At 39.3% G+C, this 12022-nt stretch overlaps 1 protein-coding gene across 1 annotated transcript in view; it reads left to right on the top strand.

Moving 5' to 3' along the window:
- LOC309855305 (uncharacterized protein) overlaps window positions 1-12022 on the top strand; it is a gene marked incomplete at its 5' end in the record, with an annotated part of 601888 nt that overhangs the window by 571101 nt on the left and 18765 nt on the right. Inside the window, one exon of the mRNA XM_082715476.1 lies at window positions 4158-4286. Within this exon, the coding sequence (XP_082571602.1) occupies window positions 4158-4286 (129 nt within the window). The remainder of the gene's footprint in view (window positions 1-4157; window positions 4287-12022) is intronic.

Below are 12022 nucleotides of genomic sequence, written 5' to 3'. Positions count from 1 at the left end.
AAAGAGGGAACCATACTTGAAGTACTTAGGAAATAAAATTTTCATTTAGTTAATAAGGAATAAACTAGGTCTAGAATTCTAAACTGTAGTATTCCTGCTGGGCTACAATAAACCAAAGTTCAGAGTTCAGAGCAATAATAATGATGATGATTACTGTGATAATGACTATTCCTTATTTATTTATTTATTTATTTATTTATTTATTTATTTATTTAAGAAAGGGAAAGAGCACCTATGCATGTGAGTGGGAGAAGAGGCAGAGACAGTGAGGGAGAGGGAGAGAATCTCAGGCAGGGTCCCTGCTGAGTGCAAAGCCCCATGCAAGCCTAGCTCTCAGCACCCTGAGATCATGACCCGTGCTGAAACCAAGAGTCAGAGACTTAACCAACTGTGCCCCCCAGGCACCTGAGAATTACTGTTCTTTTTTGTTATTTTTATTCCTTAATTCTATTTGTAAGCAGTCCTTCCGAATAATGTCAGTCTTCACCTAGAAATGAAATCTCTTTTCCTATTGACTCGGTTTGGCAGCCATCTTTTTTTCCGTAACAGTTCAAATCCAAAAGTACTACCATTTTAGTGGACTCTTTCACCTTCTTTATACCCAACCACCAAAGACAATGAAGAATTATTTAGAGAAATAGGAGAACTATGGATTTTCACAAGTAAGTCCTTGGTGCTACCTATTCCAAATTTTTTGTTTTCTCTCTTGCCTCTTGGGTAGATACAACTGACCTTCCTGCCTGGCTTTTGATTTTGTGGTTGCCCCCAAGCACAGTCTCATATTGGCCTATAGGGTGGTAATCACATCTTATTTCCACTATTGCCCATCCCAGGATCTGAGAATGTCACAACAGTTGAAGAATCCTAAATAGAAACTTGCTGTCTTTGAGATCAGAAATGAAGACATTTTCTCCCTAAGATGTATAGTGTCAGGCAAGTTGAAAATCAGTTAAACCTTGTTCAAAAACTATCAGACCATAAATCAACTTTGTCCCATCATCAAAGTTTTTTTCTTAAATTTCATGTTGTTTGCAACTTTGTTCTCACAGCAGAAGATAAGGGAACCAGGGGACCTAGTAGAAGGAGACTCCCTTTCCAAACAACAAAGGCCTAAATTTGAGCATAGCTGTCTGAATTTATCATAGCAGTCTTCTAACCTAGAAGTTGTGTGGACATCTCAGAATTTCAATCTCCTTCATAGATAATATGCGACTAATTCCTAACTTGCAGAATTATTGGGAACATTTGTGAAAAAACTATATCTCTTTTTACTTTTTTAATTAATCCTTTTCTTTTAAAAGATTCTGAATTTTCCATGCAATAAGGGCAATATAGAGGGAGATTTCTGCAGAGGGGAGCACTATTCCTGTTTTGGCAGCCTGGTCAACAGAACGATTTGTGAGCTGGGGAGCCTGGGTAGCTCAGTGGGTTAAGCCTCTGCCTTCCGCTCAGGTCATAATCTCAGGGTCCTGGGATAGAGCCCTGCATAGGGCTCTCTGCTCAGCAGGGAGCCTGCTTCCCCTTCTCTTTCTGCCTGCCTCTCTGCCTATTTGTGATCTCTCTCTCTCTCTCTCTCTCTGTCAAATAAATAAATAAATCTTTAAAAAAAAAAAAAAAAGATTTGTGAGCTGAGTGATGGGCCAATTTGTTGCCTGAATGAATTATATTCAAATAACTTTATACATCCCTCCAGAGAACTGTTTATAGGGTTACAAGCTCATCAAGATCCTGCCCTGTGTAATGGAAGCTGATTGAGTTTGAACTATGGTACCTTAAAGCAAAACCAAGGGTCTCACAAAACTGACTGAAGTTCTGTCGACCTTTGCCCTCCACTTCTTTCTATTTTTGACAACTCAAGGTTGCAAACACCATTTCTCTGTAGCTAATGCTTTTAGGGCTGCAATCAAGTCTTGGAAAGGGAGAAATGTCTTGAGTGGACAGTTTTGTCCCTCCCAGGAATTAGCATGCTCACTTCCCCGCTGGAGCCATCTCAAATATTTGTAGAAATGTTAAAGATGGGGAGGAGATGACGCCATGCCTTCTGCGTAGTTTCTGTTAAGCGATTCTAACATTAAAATTTGAATATGCTGCTTGTCAGAGTCGTTGCCTTACTTTGTTGGTAAATAAATGTTAATTAATAAAATATTACCTAGAAAAAAGTGTGTTGCATAAATCATGTTTCATAAACACTTCCTACGTTGTTTCTTTATGACACGATGGGGAGCAGTTGCATCTGTTTTTGAATAAAAGATGTGTGTTTCTATCCATTCCTTGAGTTTCCACAGGGAGCATCTCTTTTTTGACCTGACTTTCCAGGGTCACCTCTTGCTGTAAGTCCTGCAGGGGCAGTCATTTCTACCAGAGTAGAGTCTGTCCAGGAAGATTTGTCACATGTGGACTTGGGTTTCCAGAAGATTATTCTCCTAAATCATATCTATTTTCCATAAGCTCTTTAATCGGCCTTTAATCCTCCCCTCCCCCGCCGCCGTTCCTGTGCCAGAGCTAATTAAATCATATAGGAGAGCAGGCAGTCTCCATGATGTCTGCAGGATGGAACACATGGGGAACAGGCCTGGGCTTCTATGGTGGAGACCCATAGAAGGAGGGCCCAGTGCAAAGATGGGAACATCTGGTTCATTGACCCCAACAGGGGAGCAGAAGTACCATAATCTTTTGGAGAAGATGGGATTTCTCCATCGGGAAGAGCATTTAATTCTGGGAAATACTCAAGAAGGAGGGAAAGACTTCTGTCTAGCCTAAAGTTATGTTTTGTGATGAGACGGATTCCAGTGAGGTAGCCAGCCACCACCACACATCTCCCATCATTGGAAGGCGTCAGATATGTCAGGCACACCAACAAGACATGCAGGGCTTTGGTTCCTCTGTGAAGTCTATCACCAATTACCACCCATCCACGCTCTCATTCTTCAGACCTTTTGTGTTGTAACTCTTGTATTACGATAATTCATGGGCTTCCTGATAGCGTTCGTCTAAGTAGCTTGAAGGATTATTTAGCTATTGATATGTATCTTCAAATGTTTGAATCTCTCATTTCTCAGGAACAGGTCATACATATATTTTCTTCCTTATGTTATTTTGCTAATCACATATAGTCTTCTAAAACCTCTACAGGTAAAAGCTTTTTGACTAGAAGATCCTAGTGGGTTGTGATTTGGCATTGCCAGCGGGTCAACTCCATTCCTCTGCCATTCATGCATCAGACAAACCTTTGTTAAAGTAGGTTTACTTTTCCACAAATTTCCTACTGTGTCCTGGGCTGTAAAGGTGCCTGAAAAGGGGACTCTTGTTCAAAAGGATTTGAGTCTCCTACTAGAGCAGGGCCATCCAGGAGAACGTTCTGTGGGAAGCATTTTATGTGGAAAGGTGTTCTACAATCTGCACCATTGGTTACATGTGGTGATGGCATGCTTGAAATGTGTCCAGTGTGACTGAGGAATGAAACTTCTCATTTCGCTTTATTTTCATTTCATTTTAATTAATTTTAATTAAATTTTAATTTAAATAGTTCTAGTACGCTGACCTCTACAATCTGCTCTGAGCCTCCCCGCCCAACAACAGCAACCACACACACACACACACACAATTACAAAATGCAGTTCACTTTACAAATAAACAAATAAAGATGAGGTCTTTTCCCCCCTGGCTATTTATAAAGGAAACAGAAAATTAAAGTCATGAAGAGAAAGAAGCCCAAACCAAGACCATTCTGGGGCTGCAGAGCCCACTGGAAAAGGGGGAGCCCTGCCTGCAAGCAGCTAATGAACTAGCACAGGAATTGCATCGAGTGAGAGATGCGGAGATAAAAGAACACAGATTGAGCTGTTCAGTGGCGTGGAGCGCCTGCCTGGAAAATAATTTAACCTTTGATAGTTCACTCTGGGGAATGCGGAAGAATGGATCTTACTTTGCTAAGAGAAGTGCTTTCTTATAATGGATCCCCGTGTCGAAATGGATGAACTAGCTAGCAGCTTTTAACTAGATTGCAGATAAATGGAAATGATTATAGAAAGCCACGCAAATTAGGCAGTGACTATGACATTCTCACTGACTCCCCACAGACACCTTTGGAAACACATTACGATTGGAGACAGTTCTGCTCATTTATTACCATCTTATTTGTATCCCTCTCCTTCTAGGATATGTCACCTGGGATGCTTATGTAACACAAGCAGGACAAGATGATCTGGAGAACTTTGGAGCTCCTGCTGTTACCGTAACACGGCAGAGGCACTCTGGCAGACTTCCCACAAGCAGGCTGGTAACAGGTAAGCCCAAATTTTGTCACGCCACACAAGGAGTTCCCACGAGCAGGAGTCGCTGAAGCTCAGCAAATTATCCTCCTGCTTGGGTGCTTGCTTGCTCTCACCACCATGCCCCTTCGGACTGGGGGATCACAAGGACGAAGAAGGTATTCATGGCGGGCATGACTCCAACAGTAACACTCATTCATTAACACTTGGAATCCGCATCGTGAAACTGTCCACATTACTGGGGGTAAAAACGGAAGTCAAACACAGCAATGAATTAAGTGGTACAAAAACCTACAATTGTTCCCACATTAATGCATAATGTTGACGCTTCCCTGCGCACATCAAGAAAAGCACTTTGGGGAAATTCTACTCAGCTTTCAGTTCTCTAAAGGCAGGTAGAGTATTTTGTGCTTAACCATCTAAACGTATTGTAACATAATTAGAGCTGCTCAGAGTTCTAGGGAACAGCCTGTCAATTCTTCCCGGATTTCATTTTTAATTTGCCTCAGGAGCATAGGACCCACTTCAGAGTCTGTTTAAATAGAGACAGTCTTGCACAGGTAGGAATGTAAATAGCCCTCCAAGGCTAAGTGGTGATGCCGAAATAAGTCGCTACAGACATTTGCCAACTGGTTTGAGCTCCACACTTGAGAAAGTCTGTTTTCTGGGGAGAACATTTTTGAATTTTATAATTGCCTAATAATTTTTCCTTATTCCTAAATATGCTCTTGGTTTTGTTATTTCTAAATGTGTATAGTTTTGGTTCTTATGATTAGGCAATTCCATTCCCTGCAATGCACCCAGTAGGTGTGTGTGTATGTGTGTGTGTGTGTGTGTGTGTGTGTGTGCATGCACACATGCGTGCTTGTGTTTCCTCACCAAAAGATATGTATAAGATTTTTCACAGAAGCACAATTTGGAAACAGTCCAAATATCTACCAACACTGAATGGATAAATGCACTGTGATGTATTGTTCTGGGGGAATACTACACAGCAATAAAAAAGAACCCATTATGACTGCACGCAAGACAGATGTATATTACAGTATCACTAACAAAGTATTGACAAAAGAGCAAAGATAATTATTTACCTTTATCTTGTATTTATGACATTCTCTCTCTCTCTCTCTCTCTCTCTCTCTCTCTATATATATATATATATATATATATGTATAAACAAAAAATGAACAATTTTTGGAGTTTCAACCCAAGATAGTAGAAGAGGGCACACAGAACTGTTTGAAGTTCTAGGGAGCTAAGGATATTTTCTTTTTCTTTATTTCTTTCTTTCTTTTTTTTTTTATATTTTCTTTCTTGATCGAGACTTACATGTATGTGTTTAGCATAGAAAAATTCATTAAACTGGTTCTGTCCTTCACTAAATAAATGACATAGCATATCACATAGCCTTTGTATGCTCTGGTTATATGAAGCAAGTGACACTTGAAATCTCCTATTTTGATCAATATAATAAGGCATACGTTTGTGGGGCACTTGGGTGGCTCAGTAGGTTAAGTGTCTGCCTTTGGCTCAGGTCATGAACCCTAGGCAGCTCCTGATCCAAGGTCCCAGGATGGAGCACCGTGTGGGACTACTGGCTCAGCAGTAAGTCTGCTTCTCCCTCTGCCCTTCCACCCACTCGTGCCTGCTCTCTCACCTCTCTCTCTAATAAATAAATAAAATCTTTTTTTAAAGGCATTACATTTGCTTCTATCTAACTTTTCTTCTGCAATAATTAATTTATACAATAATTACTGAATGTCTGGTTTATTCTCAAAGCAGTACATAACAAGATTTCTCCCCAAAAGTTTACGTCAGTTAGGAAAATAATGGATATGTAATAAACATTAATACAAATCAAGAAAGACTTTACAAGCAGTCTACAGGCGAGTCATAGAAAGAAGCAAAAACAAAAAACAAAAACAAAAACAAAAAAACACCTCCCAAGGAGGGTTGCCCAACACTGAGATAAGTATCTTCTCAGCAAAAACAAACAAATAAACAAACAAACAAACAAAAACACTACCGAGGCAGAAAGATAAAGGTTTTCTATGAACTGAACTCTTCGTGAGGATTCTGCAAAAGTATTTTCCATCTTTACATGGGTTCAGGTAATAATTCTCCAGAGATCATTTTAAAGAAAGTTTCTTGATCCAAACAATGTGCCAAAACAAAACTAAAAACTAAAAACATGTATTTTATGACAATTATAAATGAAGGCAGCATCAACTCTTCATTGCTTAACTGAACCCTAATTGTTTCTCCTATAGCATTTAATGTCCTAGCATTTAATGTCCATACAGTGATTATGCTCTAGTTTCATGCAGGAGAAAACAGCTCTTACTATTTTAAGATAAAGAAAAGCAATTTTCCAGGAGGATCTAAATGGTTTAGAAAGGACTTCCCAAGCATACAGACTGACTTGGAAAATCAACAACAATAAACCCAGCTTCCAGGTCTTACAAAGTAAGAAGTATAACCATAGTCTCTTAGCAGGTACACCTACCAGAACACTTCTGCTTCCCCTATACTACACCACCAGGAAAACTGGATACTATTGATGCCTTTCCAGGACACCTCTGTGCTCATTGTTGTACACCACCAGTATCACAGCCACTAATGTTTGCATCGCTTGCTTCAGATACCAAGTCCTGGATGAGAGCATCTTATTGGCATCAAATGGCCAAGTTAGCTGCTGGAATGAAGAGCAAGAGAGAGAGAGAAGGTGTACTTTGCTCCTCACAGATTCACAGCATTATCTGCCACCAAAACCCAAAACACAAAGTGGGAAAGCATTCCCAACCAGGAAAGGTGAATGATGCCAAATAGAAAAACAAATGCATCTGTTTAACAGTAAAATAATCCTATATTGTAATTGCTTGTCTCTTTTGTCTCTGCTATTGGTCTGTGATCAACCTGACAGCAGAAACAGCATCTTATTATATCCCTCAGTGCTTACAAGAATGTTTGAGTTTGCACATTCTGTTTGATGGGTAGATGAATGAATGGAAACAGTTAGTGAATCAGCTCAAACTAGAAGCTACACTTGCATAATTTTGTAAAGTTCTCAAAATAGTCTTATACTTGAATCTAAACTGAATCAGTGTTTGATTTGACCTTACAAATAATAAAGAGACTAACATTTCCACAAAAACAGAGTACTTAAACACAAAGTTCACAAAGGAAGAGACACAAATAATCAATTCACATATGAAAGACTGGCCAGTTGTTATTAAAATGGAAAATAAAGCAAGTATGAGGCACTCTTGGTTCCCTGGAATCTAGAGCAGATCTAGGTATATGTTTATACAATAACCATTCCTTAGTGAATATTCAATTTACTGAAGAATGAGTGACATAATTCTACTCTCAACCATAAAATAGGCAAAGATTGAATAAATTATCATAGATAATGTTTCAGTTTGTGTGTGTGGCGGGGGGAGATATATAGGTGCAAACTTTCCAGAAAATGGTTTGGCAAAATGTGCTAAAAACCTTTAAGAAATTCAACTATTCACTCAACCATTTGTCTAAAAATAACCAAAACTCTGCAAAAGATTTACATACAAGGATATTCATTTCTGAGAGGCCATCACCCACCTCAAATGTAGACATAGCTCTAGATTCCATGCTCTCCCAGGCTGCTCCATCCTACTGCAATGGACCCAACAGTGGGTAAACTTGGCTCAAAATCTGAGAAAACTCTGAAAAGCCACTATTCTTATTACTAAATTTGAACTTGGGTAAAGAGCATTCCTTCTCTGTGAGCATTTAAGAACTTTCTAGAACAACGTGTTCTATGAGCTCTTTAAGAGGTCATTTTAGAACTTAGACTTTGCCTGCAGGTTGCTTAGGTTTGAATCCCAGCTCTTCCATGTGCTATTTGAGTAATGTCTTGAACAATTAATTTAACTGTCCAGTGTCTTTTTTCCCCCATTGACAATATAGACATAATTCATGGTAACTACTTCGTAGGGTCTTGTAAGGATGAAAGCTAGGGTTATATGGGATGTGCTCAAACGTTACATGGGAGTCAATGCCACACAAGTTGTAGCTCTTCCCCGGGTTGATTACACAGCCCTGCCTGTTCAATACAATTCCATAGCTTTAAATAACAATTTGAGAAACTAGGAAAGAAAAGAGCTTTGAATAATGTCAGGTATCAAATAAAACTGAATAAGAACACACCATTATTGGAGAAGTTAGGAGCCACGTATACTAGGGTTTGTAGACATATTGTAGGAGGAGAAGGGGAGAGAGAACCATTGTGGCATCTAAAACAGTCAGTGAGAGTATTTTCCTCATCTATGATCTCCTTCCAAAAAGTGTATTTTCTACTACAACCCCTCCAACGGGAGGGTTCTAGGAGCTTGACAATCTGGAAACTGGATGAGATCATGAGGCTTTAGAGACTGCAACAATGAAGAGGCTTTGATTCACAAACCGGAAGAAGGTCTGTGAGTTGCACGTAGGCGGGCAGCATGTGGTGATAAAGGGAAGCTACAACTCAGTGTAGAAATTATCATCGTGTCAAATGATAATGAGCTTCTGCTTTTCTCTCCGTTCAAGTATGGCTTCTCCAATGATGGAGATATCACGAGAGTCGTTCACATTTCCCCTGAATTTTCATTCTTCTACTGTTTGTTCCATAATCTGCAGGTAGGACCATTCTCAATATCTGGCTTTCACTAACGTTATCATTTTTTTTTTTTTTTCGGTTTATTTTGCTCATCGCCTGCCAGAACATCGCTGCTATTCAGTGGCAATTTGAATACACATAAAATGATTTTCTGGTGCAGATTTCACCTGATAATATTAAATGAACAGCAAAATTCTTCTCTTACATTCAGCCTATACAGACAGTATTAGCTATGGCCTCTGGGTAGGAGAAAATAAAGAGTTTGCTCTCCCAAAACTAAGATATCTGGTAATTCTGGCAATATTTTTTACATTACAACATCTTGCTTATTTTTTTTAAGTAAGAACAAAAATACAGTACCATAAGGGAGAAATAAGGGAGATCAGTGGGCCCCAGATACCACTATTTTTAGGAACTGAGAAAGAGTTAGCCATATCTAATATCAGTCAAGGCAAACTGAAGAAGAGGATACTGTAAATCATACTCTTTTTTTTTTAATAGTCAAAAAATTAGGGTGAGTTCTTACATTCAGTCTCGCATTCTTCTCTAGTATTCTCTCAAAAATTTCTTTCAAAGAAGAGCATTTTTCATAGAATTTGTGGGAGATTAAAGGTGGCTCACATACTTCCCCACTCCTCCCACTGAGACATCCCATCTGAGTCCTCTCCATTGAGTCTGGGCTGGCCTTAGTGACTTGCCTGACTGATAATAATTCCAGGCCTTCTGAAGTTAGGGTTCTGCCCAGGACTCTAGAAATACCCCTTCCTCCACACCCTTCAGCTCCTGAACTACCATGAAAAAAATCTAGTTCTTGGCCACCATGCTGAGAAACCATGTGGAAAGTCAGAGCAATGACATGAAGCAAAGAGAGAGAGATGCCCCAGCTCAGCTATTCTAACCTCTCTAGTCACTGAGTCAGCCAAACTGAGGGTCCTGATGCCATGAAGCAGAGACGAGTCAGCTCCACACATCCTGCCCAAATTTCAGACCTGGAAGAGTCATAAACGCCCATTGCTCTGTTAACTCACTCGTTGCAGGCCTATTCGTTATACAGCAATAGCTACCAGGAGCATAATTAATAAGTGTACAACCAACGTCCCTGACCAAGAAACATGAGCACGCCTGGGGCAGGTAATACATCCCAGTGCGGATGACCCAAAGGGGAGAAGGTGCAGTATTTTAGAAGCCATAGTGGGAAAAGTACGTGCCAACTTAGATTAAATACTTGTTTAGAAGGAAATTCTTAATTTGGGGCAGGCTCCCAAGTAGCAGCAGCTTTACATACAGCTTATATGGTCTCTTTATGCTGGAAACATGCTAAATGCATATTTCAATGAGTAATGTGGGGTTCATTATTCTACCAAGAGCTGCTCATGGGGTTTACAGAAAAGCTGGTCTCTAAAGTTCTGGTCTGGGGCACCTGGGTGGCTCAGTCGTTAAGTGCTTACCTTTGGCTCAGGTCTTGATCCCAGGGCCTTGGGATCCAGCCTAGAACTGGGCTCCTTGCTCAGCTGGGAGTCTGTGTCTCCCTCTGCCCCTCCCCCTGCCTGTGCTCTCTCTCTCTCAAATGAAATCTTAAGAAAAAAAAAAAAAAAAAAAGAAAGAAAGAAAGAAAGAAGTACTGGTCAAGGTTTGGCTCCTGCTGTTTTTCAACTACTCATTGAGTTCCAGAGTTAGTCTTTTTCTCTTTTAATAATATTTTCTTGATATTTTATTTCATTTTTAGAATAAGCAAAGCCTCTAGACCTCAATGCCTGATAATATGGCTTAAATCTTCAATACTTTTCTATAATCTTTACCACATAGTGAGGAGTTTTGTTTTTTCTCCCTACGGATTCTTTTTTCATTACTGTATTGACTTTTGCTTTGAATATATATATTTTTCAATCTTTTATTCACAGTCCTTGGCTGAGGTAACAAAAATCCTAGCAGCCAGTTGGAAGTGCTTGCCAACAAATGACTTAAATAAATATTTTTCTTATAAAAGTCACCTCTGATTCATTTTATTGGGATTAAGTCAATAATATCTCCTTTTTGGTTGTTTAGAAATGAGATATTCAAGAATGTGAAAACATGCTGTTAAGTAAAAAGAAAAAAGTAGTTTCAGCTCTGTCTAGTATGTATCATATGATGCTATATGAAATACACACATATATATGTACACAAACACAGAGTAAAAAGTCTCCCCAACCATTTTTTAAATAGTTTGAGTAGTGAGTTCAACTGTAACTTTTAAATTTTCTCCTTCAAAATACATATTTTTAAAATCTCTATAGTTAACTTTTATAATTCAAAGAGAACACTCTTTTTTTCCATTTCATATGGCATATATAAATTAAAGAGTAGTGTTTGCCTAATAACTTCCAGCGTACAGAGCACTTACACATAATTTCGCTCACTTAATCTTCCAAATAATTCTCTGAGAATAAAATATTAATATCTTTGGACTTCGTTTTTGTGGGACTCTCACTTTAGCTCTCTGGCATGAATTTTAGGCTGGCATTTCATTTTACAAATAAAAGAGTCCGGGTTCAGAAAAGCCTTCCATAAAGTCCCACCCCTTAAACATGGCAGACATAGGGCTCCCAGAGCCTGTTGTGACATGCCCCTGTGCCAACTTCCTAGATACCCTCAGCTCATTTCTACATTCTCTGCAGCTTCATTTCTTATGCCCTTTTAGGACACCTCTTGCTGTTTCTCTGAGGCAGTTGGTTTGTCCAAATGAGTTTTGCCTAGCAGCGTATGCTGGGAATGCATATGCTGATTCTGGCCACTTAGCTGTCCTTCCACCATGACCTGCCCTCCCACTCACACATTCACCCCCGCTGACTCCAGATCTCAGCCCCATGCCATGGTACTTAAGTTCATGAAATGGAAGACTGACCCCGCTGGCTAAAGAAGTTGTTCCGCCTTCTAGAATTTAAGTTGTTTCGCATGTCAGATGGGAATTATGGACATATTTCCCATTATTTTTGTGAAAGCTTTATGGGAACTTTACCAGAAAACTCTAAATAATTGAGGAACACCTTGTTAATTCTATATTAAGGGAGCTATGAAAAAAAAAAGAACTTTAAGTATATATTATCTGATATTTTATTTAAGAGCAATAAGA

The sequence above is a fragment of the Mustela nivalis genome, assembly GCF_964662115.1.
Source record: "Mustela nivalis genome assembly, chromosome: 20".
NCBI classification, from domain to species: domain Eukaryota; kingdom Metazoa; phylum Chordata; class Mammalia; order Carnivora; family Mustelidae; genus Mustela; species Mustela nivalis.
Note: the sequence above shows the minus strand (reverse complement) of the source record. Positions and strands in the feature narration are given on the sequence as shown.